A 15,453-nucleotide genomic window follows, 5' to 3' on the forward strand; every position below is an offset into this window, starting at 1 on the left:
GGATTTAATCAAAAATATCTTAATTTGTTTTCTGAAGATGAACGAAGGTCTTACGGGTTTGGAACAACATGAGGGTGAGTAATTAATGACAGAACTTCCATTTTGGGGTGAACTAACCCTTTAAATTTCAATCTGTTTGTCCTGCAAAAAAATAATATGACTTCAGAAGATTTGGAATATAGTGTTATGATACTTTTACAGTACTTTTGTTCATTCTGGAGCTTGGCAGCATCAGTCCTCGTTTACTTTTTTAGTAACTATCCCTTTAAGAGATTAATATTTAAATGCTCGTTTTTTGTTGTTGCTTACGAATTCTCACTCTGCAAATTAAATTTAGTTTGTAAAATCTGTCAGTTTTTGTCATTTTCGATCCACTTGTTGAGTTGCAAAGGTCCTTTTTTTTGGATGAAAGGTCAATAAGAATGAGAGAATCCCCCATTATCTCCTTTTTTAAAACATTTTATATTCTCTCTTTGTTTTAATGCCCTTATAAATAACATGTCTGAGACAAAAGCGCTTCCTTTGACGTATTTGATGGGGACTACAGCAGGAGGCAAACAGTAGATCATGTCACCAAACGACAGGCTCCTTGCAGATCCCTTCGGAGAGTCTTGGCTCATCCAAATGAAAGTCCCAAGCACTGGAGAGTGATAAAAACCTTGTCGTCGCAGGCCCCCGCAAACTCTCCCAAGCCTTCTTTAGAGTTTCACTATGATTTACCGCTTTGTAGTACCTGAAAGGCAAGACAATGACATTTACAAGTGAATGTGATGAGTTGATATATGGGGACAGAGAAGTGTAATTGGTACCAGCCATTCTTGTGGCAGTTACATCGTGTTCTTCAAAGGACAGTGTGACTAATGAAGCGACCTAAGTTTCCCAACAGTCGTCAGTGCCAAAGCAACAGTAACCACTGAATCGGTTCAGAGAGCGTGCAGCGGATGTCGGTTAGCGTTCGAGAACGCCACACAAGACTTCTTGGGCTCGGTTGGTTCACAGCTGAAGCTTTGCCGCGCAGTCTAACCTAAAAGGAATTTATTAGCATTCTGGCTGATTACTTTGAGTGGCTGTTTCCTCTCTGTTGTGGTAACGTCTGAAGATTATATGATGCTTCGCTATTAGTAAGCGCAATCAAATGTGAGCCTATTGATCAAAAGAATAAACAGATTTTTTGGTTCTCTTTTTTGTGGGTCACATAAAACCGCAAAATGCTTCTTTTTTTTTTTTTGTACAGAGCAGGCCCTATATCATGTGTGCCAACAGTAATGATTTGTTGTCTTGATATGTGTCGCATAAGGAGGTGCGTTTTGTCCTTACTGACCTGGTCGTGCGTTTTCTGGGCTTTCTGCAGCCAGACGCGCCATTGGTCGTAGAGTTTAATGCTGACGTCCGTACAGCCATAAGAGTGTTTGCGCATCCAGCCGAAAAACTGCTTAAGCTCCTTTCGTAGCGTTGAGTTGTGCTCGCTGGGCTTCGAATCACACGAGCCAATATGTGACCTGTCTGTTTGGGAAATGACAATGCATTAATGTGATATTAAATTTAAGTATTAAAATTTAAAATAAGTTTTTGGTGAGAAATTATACAAATCGTAACTGTAAATATTGGTGGCAAATTCAAACTTAAAATACTGAGTATATATATATATTTCAGCCTTTTGACAGTATTTAATATGGGATGCATGATATATCAGGAACATATCTGTTATCAAAATTAATATATATAATTCACTATATATAATATATGTATGAATTCACTTAAAGTTTTTAGATTTTAGTGTTTTATTTTGAATTTTATTAGAAAAGACTGTAAATAATTTTAATATTGGTCATTTATCAGCCAAAAAAAGAATCCTATCGGTAACAGTCTGAATTTTTATATTGGCGAATCTCTGATCTCTTTGAGTCTATCACCCAGCTCTGTGCAGTACCCATTATTTGATTTTATTAAATTAGTGTCTACATATTTTAAATGTGAATCATCAGATAAATGCATTTGTAAGACATTTGTTAAATTCAACCCCAGTTGACAAGTTGCTTAAATGCTGTCGATTGTACAGTGTTGCCCTGAGCGATGTGCACATACCCATGAATAATAGGCTATTTACCAGCTCTCTGCTAATGAGCTCCAAAGCATTAAACAGAATGCAGGAGGGAGAGCTCAGACTTGCCATAACTCATATTGCTTGGCATAAAACAGAGCTTAATAACATCCTCTCTTTAATGCAAGACATGTAACATAATTTCTTACGAACCGAATCTGTTTCCACTAAGTTTCAGGTCGACCGCCCCTTTAATCTGAACATGCTCTAAATACTTTTTTAATTTATTAATCTAAAAAAAGCCCAAAGAATTCATCAATTGTCCCCTAAAGCGCTCTGACATTTTGCTGAAGTCTTTTGAATCTACTTGTGAGAGATCTCTATCAAGTAGCTTGATGTTTTTTCAGTGTTTACATATGGTTTGAATCTAATTAGCTTGTGATGCAGAAGCCTAATGTGAAGTAAAGGGACACTGCATTATTACGTTTTGATGAAACTTACCAATGCCAGGTGTCGACGCGGCGGTCGAGTGGCTCCAGTCGCTCCAAATACCTGCTTTCTTCGAGCCGTAGATGCCTATCGGGTTGCAGCGTACCTGGACGAAATACACTGTACCGGCCCTGAGACCCGCTAACCGACAAGATGTCTGGTTCCCAGCATCATCTATGACCTCATGAGAAATAGAAAATAAAAACTAAGACTAATCTAAGTATGTGCACCAGACATTATATTGGGGAAAGCTGTTCACCCAAAAATGTAAACTGTCTTTTTCTACCTTCATGTCATTTCAAACCTGTAAAAGTTATGCAGGTTTGGAAGAACATCGTAATAGTGGTCCATAGGACTAGTGCACTATATTCCAACCGTTCTGAAACCATACCACAGGTAAAGAAAGAGTGAAATTATAGCTGATAATCTTCCCCTCCAGTGAGATGTTAACTGCTGGATCCTTGCGTCAGTAAGTTGAATGTGAGAACTGGATTAGTCAGTTAATAAATGAATCATTCAATCAAAAAAGCTATCAAATGAGTTCAAAAGACTTAGAATATATAGCACACAAGTCGTATGGACTACCTTTTTGAGGCAGAAACATCATTTTGGGGTTAGGTTAAGAAAGGAGTGGCCAGGAGATGTTCCACAGAACAAAGAAACTTACGTAGAATCACATGAGGCTGAATAAACATTAACAGAATGTTCATTTTGGGGTGAACTGTTCCTTTAAATTTTGCTCCTGGAGGGCCACTTTCCTGCATCATCTTAGAATTTAGCTCCAATATACCTGCTTGTAAGTTTCTAGTGATCTTGAAGACCTTTATTAGCTGGTTCAGTTGTGTTTAATTAGGACTAGAGCTAAACTGCTAGATGGTGGTCCTCCAGGATCAGGATTGGACACCCCTGCTCTTTTGGACTAAACCAGGGGTGGCAAATCATGCTCTGTACTCTTGAAAATAAAGGTTCTTTATTGGTATCTATGGTTCCATGAAGAACCTTTAACATCTAGTGATGTTCACATTGAAGCCATTGAAGAACCGTTTTTGGTTTCCCAAAGAACCTTTCAGTGAACAGTGAATTTTTGTCTTAGTGTGAAGAACATTTTAAAAATCTAACAAACCTTTTTACATAAAAAAAAAAGAAAACCTTTTGTGGATTGTAAAGATTCCATGGACGTTAAAGGTTCTTCATGGAAACATCGATGCTAATAAAGAACCATTCTTTTTAAGAGTGAACTAAAAAATGGTTCTTTTAAGAACTGTCCACTGAAAGGTTCTTTGGAAACCCAAAATGGTTCTTCTGTCATTGCTGTGAAGACCTTTTTTTGGAACCTTTGGCTGCGTCCGAAAACTCTAAAATGCTGCCTTCGGAGGCAGCATTCCAAGGCAGGAAGGCATCAAGGCACGTCCGAATCCAAATTCTGCTTCACTTCCTGTCTCCGGAGGTACCTTCTTCTGATCAAATGTATATATAGATGTATCCTTCGCTGCCTTTGATATCCCACAATCCTGTGCGTTCCATTCCGTAATGGTTAAGCTAAAAAATAAAGATGGCGTCTGAAAGTTGCGTTTGGTGGTCAGTAAATGTTTATTTCTGACTAACTTTTTGCACAGTTATTTCTAGTGAGAAATCAGTATTATAGTAATTAAATATTTGTTTAGTTATCACCAAAACTCGTTCTATTTTGTTGTATATCATTAAACCGTTACGCTGTCCGAAATCAGTTTCATGAGGTGCCTTCGTGCAAAAACGCTGCCTGCAAAGTCATTGCAACATACGGCAGCGAGGCAGCAAGTCAGCTGCCTAAGTTTTCGGATGCAGCCTTTATTTTTAAGAGTGTTTAGCTCCAAAACCAATTAAACACCTGAACCAGCTAATCAAGGTCTTCAAGATTTCCAGACAGGTGTGTTGGGGCAGATTGGAGCCAAACTCTACAGGACATTGGCCCTCAAGGAGCAGGATTTGCACTCGCCTGGACTAAATCATTTCAGCCATACCTTCCATTCGTTGCTCTCCTCCACACGGTATCGTATCTGATATTTGGCCTGAAACAGGTAGTCTTTCAGGGCAGGAGAACTGCCCCAACGTACACTTAACTGATCTTCCAGATCTCCAACGCGGCTCACAAGGACATCAGGAGGCGGATCTGTAGTTACTGAAAGGAATATTTCACAACATCAAACATGTACGAAAGTCATTTTCAGAACTGTTGATTAAACCCAATAAAAGTTGTTAACCGTTAAACGATTCTTCCTTTCCTTCCTGCTTGTGATTGAATCTCCCAATAAACCTTCATCGAGTCTCATTAGCTAGATGATATTTTGCCGTAACTACGGCAATCTCCCATTTCCATTGTTGTTTGAAATGGACGTGCTCCACTGCTATGTTTTTTAATCAAGCTTGCCTTTAGGGCAAAGCCAATCATGGAGCTTATTGTTTCAGAAGATGAGGAAATGAGGCCTTAAAGATGTAGTAATGTAATATCTTCGCTTTTCTCAGCAAAAAAATGCTGATTGATGGATGTAGTTTAATTGTGATTAATTCGATTAATGCATTGGTATGTCAAGTAAGTCATTTGATTTAAAATTTTAACCAATTGCCAACAGACTTTCAGCTGCCCATTGACGTTTAAAATACTATTTTCACGAGTTGCCTTTTGGAAACGTTTCAGCTGTTGGAAAGTGTTTTTACAGTCTGTAAAAATCTTTTCTCGCAGACGAGTGTGTGCGCTCCATATGCGAGACGTTCAGATGGTTTTGTGCATTTATGTGCGAGTTGGTAAGCGTGACGTTATCCCAAGTCAGCTTGATCTCAACATCCATTTTTCCATCAAACTAGCATATTTCAGTCTTACTTACCTACATCTAAAATGTCTAAGGTGATGACATCAGAAATGGCAGAGCCGAGCTGATTGGACGCCTCCACCCAGACTTCATATGGCGTAAAAATGGCAAGGTCGCGAGGAACGTAGCATGTATACATAGAAATCAGTATTATAGTAATTAAATATTTGTTTAGTTATCACCAAAACTCGTTCTATTTTGTTGTATATCATTAAACCGTTACGCTGTCCGAAATCAGTTTCATGAGGTGCCTTCGTGCAAAAACGCTGCCTGCAAAGTCATTGCAACATACGGCAGCGAGGCAGCAAGTCAGCTGCCTAAGTTTTCGGATGCAGCCTTTATTTTTAAGAGTGTTTAGCTCCAAAACCAATTAAACACCTGAACCAGCTAATCAAGGTCTTCAAGATTTCCAGACAGGTGTGTTGGGGCAGATTGGAGCCAAACTCTACAGGACATTGGCCCTCAAGGAGCAGGATTTGCACTCGCCTGGACTAAATCATTTCAGCCATACCTTCCATTCGTTGCTCTCCTCCACACGGTATCGTATCTGATATTTGGCCTGAAACAGGTAGTCTTTCAGGGCAGGAGAACTGCCCCAACGTACACTTAACTGATCTTCCAGATCTCCAACGCGGCTCACAAGGACATCAGGAGGCGGATCTGTAGTTACTGAAAGGAATATTTCACAACATCAAACATGTACGAAAGTCATTTTCAGAACTGTTGATTAAACCCAATAAAAGTTGTTAACCGTTAAACGATTCTTCCTTTCCTTCCTGCTTGTGATTGAATCTCCCAATAAACCTTCATCGAGTCTCATTAGCTAGATGATATTTTGCCGTAACTACGGCAATCTCCCATTTCCATTGTTGTTTGAAATGGACGTGCTCCACTGCTATGTTTTTTAATCAAGCTTGCCTTTAGGGCAAAGCCAATCATGGAGAATTCCAGAGCTTATTGTTTCAGAAGATGAGGAAATGAGGCCTTAAAGATGTAGTAATGTAATATCTTCGCTTTTCTCAGCAAAAAAATGCTGATTGATGGATGTAGTTTAATTGTGATTAATTCGATTAATGCATTGGTATGTCAAGTAAGTCATTTGATTTAAAATTTTAACCAATTGCCAACAGACTTTCAGCTGCCCATTGACGTTTAAAATACTATTTTCACGAGTTGCCTTTTGGAAACGTTTCAGCTGTTGGAAAGTGTTTTTACAGTCTGTAAAAATCTTTTCTCGCAGACGAGTGTGTGCGCTCCATATGCGAGACGTTCAGATGGTTTTGTGCATTTATGTGCAAGTTAGTATGAAGTTATCCCAAGTCACCTTGATCTCAACCTAAATTTTTCCACCAAACTAGCATATTTTAGACTTACTTACCTACATCTAAAATGTCTAAGGTGATGACATCAGAAGCGGCAGAGCCGAGCTGATTGGACGCCTCCACCCAAACTTCATATGGTGTAAAAATGGCAAGGTCGCGAGGAACGTAGCATGTATACATCTGTCCTGTGTAGTCCTCACAGTCTTTCTCTTTACCGTACCATCTAGATGGTTATTAAAATGGAAGAGTTGCATACTAAAAGGGATTCTTGCAAAACAGGTGTTGGTATAAAGTTTTTTGGTGTCAAAATCTCACTTTAGTTTGTACTTGAGGATGTATCTGGTGTTGATGAATGTCTCTCCTTGACTTCCCGGACTCCATCTGCAGCTGAGATCCTTGGTGTTTCGTGACCAACATGTCAGGTTGACAGGTTTCTCAGGGGGCGCTATATGTCAAATTAAAACAAAAGGAAGAGGACAGCATGAATATTCAAAAACACATGGCAAAAAAACAAGCTGGAAGTGTTCACAACTCACAGCCAACATAAAGACATGATCCAGCCAACACTTCTCCATTGCTTCGGTGGCAAACCAGGTTGTCTCCTGACCGCTGCAAGGAGCCATTGAGTTGATGGAGTGTGACGCTGGATTCGGTCGGGCTAAGGACCTTATAAGTGTTTCTAGCCAAGCGTTTTCCATTCAGCGTCCAGTACAAGGATCTAGCTGTTATTTCCAGCTCGGCGCTAATGGTGCACACCGCAGTCAAACTCGAGCCGATATGAAGCACTGGATCCTGGGGGGATATGACGGCCAAGTCTGGGGGTCAGAAAAAGAGGAGACTTCATGATTCCAGCAAGTTTTACAACTGGATTTATGACCGCAGTTGGAAAGGTCGCACAAGGTCATTTTTCAGCAACTTAAGTGGTTTTCCATCTTGTAAATATTCGTCTTGTGTGTCCGCAGAGCTCATATTTATTCATGTTTAAGACAAATGTTCAGAGGGAACGATGGCTGGATTGGAAGAGCTACTACTGGCCTTCAGGGAAACCGGGTGTTGATGCAGATCATTTCTGCTCCTGGTGGGAGGCAGACAAACTCTTTAACATGTGCCATTGGACACTAAGAAACACTGAAGAGTTGGGAAACAAGACTGAAAAATTAATGTATAAACTATGGTACTGTACTTGTTAGGAAAGGCTTACCTTATTGGAAGCTTTTACTCCTTTAGCATTGTTTGGAAAAACTGACCAATGAAATCAATCTCTTCTAGCGGAAGGATGCCTAACTTAATGAATTTGCTTTTTAAATAAATTAATTTGTATCCTTGATAATCTTGTCATGTAGTGACTGTTTCATAAAAGCAATATTGCACTCCAAGACGAGCTAGTTCTGTCAATAACACGACTTTTTTTACTTTAGGTTTTTCTGTTTATTAATACAGTTATTATCATCTTGTAGATCTATTTACATCTTAATATAGCATGTCTTTACACACTTTTGCATTAATTTCCATTAGTTTATTTCAAATGCAAGTTATTATTAGGGCTGTAAACGATTATAAGGTCGCCGTTAAACAGTATGAGAAGTTTACAGAACATTTCTGTCAGTTTTTTTTATTTTGAAGAAAGTCATCGCTAATGACAAGTTACCACAGTTAAAATGAATAAATCTTTCTTAACTATTGAATTTTACCGTAAACTAAGACGAATATGACCTCTACATTGACACAAACGTGAGGAGAGATGAAAATGAAAACAAACACCTCCAACAAGACCTTTAAATGAAGATGAGAAGTTTGTAGACATATTCTCAAATAACTTTACTTCAAAGTAAACTTCAAATACACTTGAAATTGTACTTACGTGCTGTGAGCACATATGGAAGAAGCGCAACAAAAAACAACAAAATGACTAAAATTGCCATTTGTCTGCCGCGCGCCCTCTCAACTCGATTCTTGTCATGCTGATGGGAGCGCGCGCACGCATAATCCATTCTCCTTCACATAAATTGCTGAAAATGAAAAGCCTTAATCACCAGAAAGCTTCGTAAAAATCATTGCTGGTTCTGGAAAGCACCATTATGCGGAGAGGACGCTCAGATTCACCTTCACTCTCAATTTAGGAGAAGAATCAATATAGCGCACGCCTCAAAAGCTGAAAAAGTTGATTCTTCTGAAGCTCCTCCCATGTCTTACCACACAGCCACAAGTCATTATTAGTAGCGCATCTGCAGCCAGTGTTTTCTTTTCTTTTTTTGTATACTAAGTTGGCCACAACAGAAAACAATGAAACAAACCCTTCCCAAAATCCTTCCTTTTTGTATTTGTCTGCTGTTCCTCACGTAGGAACAGATGTAGGCTACATCTAACGTTTGTTCTACAGCCAATACACACGATTAATTTTTGTCTACATCGCATAGTTTATAATGGTCTGTTTTGTGTAATGCAGCTCCACACCCAGTGCTACTTTACAACGAATTGTGTAATGCCTGAATAGTTAGGACACACTATAATTTAGAGATTATTTCATTAATTTCTCATAACCATAAATACATTTTTACTTATGAATGTGTATTGGACTTTAAAACAAAATGTGCTTTTTTTTCTATAAAAGTTAGGGTATGTGTTTTATTCCTGGTCACAGTTGTATTATTCAGTTTCAAATATGAAAGCACACATAAACACATATATATATATATATATATATATATATACACACACATTTACATTTAGTCATTTAGAAGATTAGAAAACAAGCGTTAGTTTTTTTTAAGAAAACAAGCAGCAAATGAATAGAGTGCAAGTCTAAAAGGGACAAGTGTTTTTTTTTTTTTAGAATAGAATAGAATTAGAATAGAGAGTGCTAGAGTTAGGGGGTCAAATAAAGATGAAAGAGATGTGTTTTTAGCCGATTCTTGAAGATGGTTAAGGACTCAGCTGCTCGGATTGAGTTGGTCAGGTCATTCCACCAGGAGGGAAGATTTCATTTAAAAGTCTGTGAAAGTGATTTTGTGCCTCTTTGGGACGGCACAATAAAGCGACATTCACTTGCAGAACACAAGCATCTAGAGGGCACAAGGGGTGCAGAGCCAGTGGTTTTGTAGACAAACATCAATGCCTTGAATTTTATGCAAGCAGCTAATGGTAGCCAGTGCAAATTATAAACAGAGGTGTGACGTGCGTTCTTTTTGGCTCATTAAAAATGAATCTTGCTGCCGCGTATATATATATATATATATATATAATTCAGTCATCCTCATTAGAACTTTATTTCATGTGGTAGAAATGAAACATCTGTGTTGTTTTTATTTACATTAAAGTACTAGACACACATTTTTCCCCGTTGTTTCTATGCACTCCGTTATACCCGATCTGCTGCAATGCAATGCACTGGCCGGAGACTCGCAGCGCGTGTGTGATGATGTGAGGAGTGACGCCACGGCGCCTCAAAGGCACGAGGCTGATAGAGCCGATCCGAAGCAGCTACTGCAGGGACCGGTCGAGACTCACCGAACCCCGCAGACGCGCCAGTGCACCGAATCCTGCAGAAAAAAGATGCTCCAGTTCGGCGGCAGGGTGCGCGGCGTTTCCGCGCTCGTCTCTCTGATTGTGGTGGCGTTGGCGACGGCATCATCTGATCTGTTTGACAACCAACTGGGCGATATCAATTACTGCAAAAAGCAATGCCAGATGTCCATCAAAAACAAAAGCCCCGCCAAAGTAAGTACCACGTACCAGATGCTTTTGCAGTATATTGTAACGGCCTGTGGAAAATGCGTTTAATCGGATTTTGCGTTTACTACTGGTTCGGCAGAGTCGCAGCCATTTGCAGATGTGAATAAATAAAGTCGTTCTGCAATTGATAATCGCTATAGGGAACGTGCGGGGTTCATTTTGACACAAAACTGTTCTGCGCAAAGACACTGCGCAAAGATGGGAGCATTATTTGGTAGCACCTCGAGCCAATTCTTAATCGATTCCTGGAATTCTGTGTCCCAGTTCCTGGCACCGCATGGAAACGTTAACGTCACTTTGTATCCACCAAGAACAGGCCGAGAACGATGCTTTATGGCGCATGAATTTAACGGTCAGTATGTTAGACCTGTCTGGCCGTGTCTGTCATTCGGATGTTTTTTAACCGCAACGTTCTAACGTTCTAAATGCGCAAAACTGAGCGCGGCAATAGAAGCACGCGAGCGCATCTCTATTGTTTGATGTTGGCCCATAAACGCTTGTAAAGAAGTTTGCTCCATATCCGAGGGCGACGTCGTTCAGTTACGTTCGTTTAGATTGTGTATAATCATGTGAAGGAATTGTTCTTTAAAAATATATTTAGAAACTGAGATCCTTATTTTTCTTACAGCCTGCATCACTTCGCACTAGAGGTGGTTCATCTTTTGGGATGAGAATTGATTTGAACGATTCTTATTCTTATCAATTCTAGCTTTAACTGCCCTTAAAAACAATGAGTTAATTTGATATCAACAGAACAGATATAACAATTACGATATGTTTCATTTAAGTATTGCAAAAGGTGTGTTTAAATGACTTCTCACATACTTTATAGAGACTTTAAAATGTAACTTTCATTCATTCATTTTTATAGAATACTACCAAAGCTCATAATGAAACGAATCGTAATTTATTTAAAGTGGAACATAATGAAAGTAATAAAGTTCTTGCAATTCAATAACCGCTCCAACTAATTCATAAGTGATTGTGATTAACTAAAGATAACTGGCTTTTGTGAATCATAATTCGTTAGAAAATCAGACTACATGGGTTGTGCTGTATATTTTTAATTTGCTAAAAAGAACCGGCTCATAGGAGTCATTTGTCCAGGATTTGAAAAAATAGAACCGAGGAAACTTCCCACCTCAACAAATGTAATGTAAACATATACATTTTATTTCGTTTCCTTTCAATTCTGAAGGTGTTGCTGAAGGTCATTGCAGGGTCAGGTGACTTCTGTTACTCTAAAGGTCATGAATTGACCTTGCATGGGTTTGAATCACCACACTTGCCCTTCCATCTTCAAACACCATCCAGTGCTCTGCTGTCTCTACCCACAATCAATCCTCGATTCTGATGTGCCATTAGGAAAACTGTGTGCATGTCAAATCTTGCATAATAATTTTCAGGAACTCATCTTGGATATTGCATAAAACATCCTTTGAGAAAACCTCCATGTGACCACAACCTCCCCGTGGATAAAAACATCAGAACATCAATTAAAGTTATTCTTGGAGTTACATATATCACTGTACAAAAAAATACATTCTGAATAAAGCCTTTACCTTGTTCTTACAGGACTCCATCATGAATGCCTGTCACCGTGGCTGTCGTCTCTACTCTATCTGCCAGTTTGTGAATGGAAATACAGGCATTAATACCAGCAAGGAAGAGTGCCAGGGAGGTATGAACTATTTTGACCAGTTTTGGGAAGTAGCTAACTAAAAGGGCCAACACTACTAACTTAACTACATCAAACATGCTAACCTAAAGGGTAAAGGTTTGGAAAGACGGATTAATTCTAGTGAGTCAATTTGTCCTAAATGATCCTCTTACTCATACGTAGCGTCCAAATTATTGTTTTTTTAATTTTTAAAATATATATTTGTTATTATTTTTGGCATTTTTTGCGATAGCACAGATCAGATATGACAGGAAGCAAAGTGGGAGAGAGAGAGGGGGGTGGGTTCGGGAAAGGTCCTCGAGTCGGGATTTGAACACGGGACGCCTGAAGCGCAACGGCGCTGTATGTCAGCCACTGCCCACAAGGCAGTCCAAATAATTCTAGTGAAATGGTTTGTTCAGATAGTTCATGTAAATGAACAGATTTTGAAAATAATTCACTGATTTAACTCCCTGCACAATGATTTGGACTCAGTTATATAAATTAGTTTTGTTGTGGTATTTAATGTAAATGTACCTTGTGAAGGTTTGATATTATCAGTCTAATTGAGATTCATGCATTCAAAATCCTTAACATTTTTGTGTTAGCAAAAATTCTGTATCTTTTTCTAGTTTTCGTTAGCAGCTTGTGGCTAACTACTTCAAATTATGATTAGCTTGTAGCTCGCTAAGCTACAGTTTCAGTTTCTTTCACCTTCAAATTAAAATGTCCCATATTTCACTGCATTTCATGCACAAAAATTTGATGGTACTGTACTGTTACTGTTACAGTAACAGTAAACATGACTGCATCTTGAAGGGATAGTTCACCCAAAAATGAAAATTACTCCATGATTTACTCCTCCTCAAGCCATCCTAGGAGTATATATCTTTCTTCTTTCAGATGAATACAATTGGAGTTATATTAAAAATGTCCTGACTTTTCCAAGCTTTATAATGGCAGTGAATGGCTGTTGAGAATTTAAAGTCTAATAAAGTGCATCCATCCATCATAAAAAGTGCTCCGCATGGCTCCGGGGAGTTAATAAAGGTCTTCTGAAGAGATTTGATGCGTTTGTGTCAGAAAAATATCTATATTTAAACCATTATAAACCGTAATCCTTAGCTTTCACTAACTGTCGTACACACATTCATGAGAGAGTAGCATTCCAGCGGATGATGTAGGACATAGGTGTAGCGTAAACTCTGGTGAGAATATGCTAGTAATATGCTAGAGATTGCGGTTTATGAAGGTTTAAATATGGATATTTTTCTTACACAAATGCATTGATTCACTTCAGAAGACCATTCACTGCCATTATAAAGCCTGGAAGAGCCAGGATATTTTTTTATATAACTCTGATTGTGTTCGTCTGAGAAAAGAAAGTCATATACATCTAGGATGGCTTGAGGGTGAATCATGGGGTAATTTTCATTTTTGGGTGAACTATCCTGTTAAGTCCAGTTTTTCTGCCCCAAAATCTCTTGAGCTAATATCATAACTCTGATTTCAGCGCTTGTAGTCACAAACTTACCAAGAGGACTTGAACGCAGTTTAATCTCTTGGTCACATTTGCAAAAGTTTTCCTGTCTATCATCAACAGTGTATGAAACACAGCTCACAAAAAAGTCACTTTCAAAGCAAGCTGCTTTTTGTTGGTCAACGCAGTAAATCAGTGTGAACAGACTTGAAACTGTGTGGAAATCATTCACCCTCACACAAAATTCTACATTTCTATTGAAATGCCTGGATTTATTCAGCAAAAATTTGGCAAACAACAGTAAATGTGACCACCTTATCTTTCACCCTTTTTTTCGGAATTCCCAATCATAGATTATTTTGCTAAAAATTTGCTGAATAAGGAAAGTTTTGACCATACCTAAAGTCCTTTTTTTTCTGTCCGGAATCTCTTAAACACATGCCGTAATTATGATTCCAGGGCTTGTAAGTACAAACTTCCCAGGAGGACTCAAACACAGCTTAAGAACCACTAAAATATATCGAATTGGTGCGCTAGTACAAATTCAAAGCGAGAAAAACTGTATCTTTTTGCCTGTCAAAATGCATTTGACGACGCTAATGTTTTGGAATGAAGTGCACATAGCCCAAGGACATATACTATAGAGTGTGCAGACAAGCTGATAGCACTCATTTTTATCTAGAGATGGTATTGTGTGCTAGTGGCAAACAGAGCTGTCTGTGGGAAGCTGCTAGGCATGAGGGAAGCTGTTTTATTGAAAATCAATCCTGCGCTTTCTGGTGTGGGAGGCTGCTGCTCAGATGTTTGTTGATATTGATGACTGCTTGACCGTGGGGAGGGTTGAATGGAGATGGAGCCGCCTGACAAGTATCGTTTATGTGTGTGTGTGTGCAGCATGCCAGGAGGCCTACAGAAAACTGCTGGAGCAGGAGGCGTGCAGCACGGGGTGTGCCAGCCAACCCGCTGAGCCGGAGATCAAACGGAGGAAGGTACGACTCTCTGTTGTTTCCTTTTGGGGTTGCAGTGATGTTTTGACATCTCTATCAAACTCCATTAAATTGCTCTCGGCTTGATCTGCAGCTCAAGGCCCTGACCAACCGGCCCAAGCCCATCTCCGTTATGGATGCCGTGTCTAGCTGGTGCAATGACATCATCAGTTCCGCCCAGAGCTTCATTTCTTCCACCTGGACTTTCTACCTGCAGGCTGATGATGGGAAGGTTGTTGTGTTTCAGGTTTGTCCATCGGTGTCTCTGCGTTCTGAGTAAACCTCAACTGTGGTTCTCAATTAGTTTTGCTTTAAACAGTGACAAAACTTTTGTTCAGTTTTTATTAAATAAACAATTTTGTTACCTAATATCCGGAAAACATTTATAGTTCTACCATGAACTGCACAAAATGTCCCCCTGTGTTATTTTAGTATTATTTATATACTACAGTATTTATTAATATTTAGAATTAGCTTTCTTTTCAGTTTTCATTTGAATTAGTTTTAGTAATTTTATGTAATCGTTTTCAGTTTTGTTTGTTTTTTTATTTGTTTTTAATTGAGCTTTTTTATTTCAGTTTTTGTTTTGGTACTTCAAATTATTTTGTCAGTTATTCACCAAGGCAACATTTCTAATTTTCATTAAAGGGGTCATATGATGTTGCTAAAAAGAACATTATTTTGTGTATTTGGTGTAATGAAATGTGTTTATGCGGTTTAAAGTTCAAAAAACATTATTTTCCACATACTGTACATTATTGTTTCTCCTCTATGCCCCGCCTTTCTGAAACGTGTCGATTTTTACAAAGCTCATCGGTCTGAAAAGCGAGGTGTGCTCTGATTGGCCAGCTATCCAGTGCGTTGTGATTGGCCGAATACCTCAAGCGTGTGACGGAA

The 15,453-nt window shown here is 38.9% G+C and overlaps 2 protein-coding genes across 2 annotated transcripts in view; one reads left to right on the plus strand and one right to left on the minus strand.

Annotated features, from left to right (window-relative positions):
* Positions 1 to 350: 350 nt before the first annotated feature.
* crlf1b (cytokine receptor-like factor 1b) lies at positions 351 to 8,689 on the minus strand. Its single transcript, XM_016471759.1, has 8 exons — positions 8,560 to 8,689; positions 7,235 to 7,513; positions 7,014 to 7,143; positions 6,755 to 6,921; positions 5,888 to 6,045; positions 2,543 to 2,711; positions 1,322 to 1,503; positions 351 to 733 (listed from the first exon to the last, which is right to left on the minus strand). Exons 1-8 carry the CDS (start codon positions 8,687 to 8,689, stop codon positions 710 to 712), a joined length of 1,239 nt encoding a protein of 412 aa, XP_016327245.1. The 3' UTR covers positions 351 to 709.
* Positions 8,690 to 10,105: 1,416 nt separating this feature from the next.
* Positions 10,106 to 15,453, plus strand: part of LOC107676980 (transmembrane protein 59-like) — a 16,484-nt gene continuing 11,136 nt past the window's right edge. Inside the window, exons 1-4 of the mRNA XM_016471754.1 lie at positions 10,106 to 10,415; positions 12,006 to 12,111; positions 14,465 to 14,559; positions 14,651 to 14,803. Of these exons, the coding sequence (XP_016327240.1) occupies positions 10,251 to 10,415; positions 12,006 to 12,111; positions 14,465 to 14,559; positions 14,651 to 14,803 (519 nt within the window). The 5' untranslated portion in view covers positions 10,106 to 10,250. The remainder of the gene's footprint in view (positions 10,416 to 12,005; positions 12,112 to 14,464; positions 14,560 to 14,650; positions 14,804 to 15,453) is intronic.

The sequence above is a fragment of the Sinocyclocheilus anshuiensis genome, unplaced genomic scaffold (genome assembly GCF_001515605.1).
Source record: "Sinocyclocheilus anshuiensis isolate Anshui unplaced genomic scaffold, SAMN03320099.WGS_v1.1 scaffold420, whole genome shotgun sequence".
NCBI classification, from domain to species: Eukaryota; Metazoa; Chordata; class Actinopteri; order Cypriniformes; family Cyprinidae; genus Sinocyclocheilus; species Sinocyclocheilus anshuiensis.

What these genes read in the sequence shown, in the direction of transcription:
- crlf1b (XM_016471759.1), bottom strand. Translation starts at nt 8,689, where the DNA reads ATGGATTATGCGTGCGCGCGCTCCCATCAGCATGACAAGAATCGAGTT. An exon ending in TCCATATGTGCTCACAGCAC is followed by an intron (nt 7,514 to 8,559) that starts GTAAGTACAATT and finishes TCTGACCCCCAG; the next exon opens with ACTTGGCCGTCATATCCCCC. An exon ending in ATCCTCAAGTACAAACTAAA is followed by an intron (nt 6,922 to 7,013) that starts GTGAGATTTTGA and finishes ATAACCATCTAG; the next exon opens with ATGGTACGGTAAAGAGAAAG.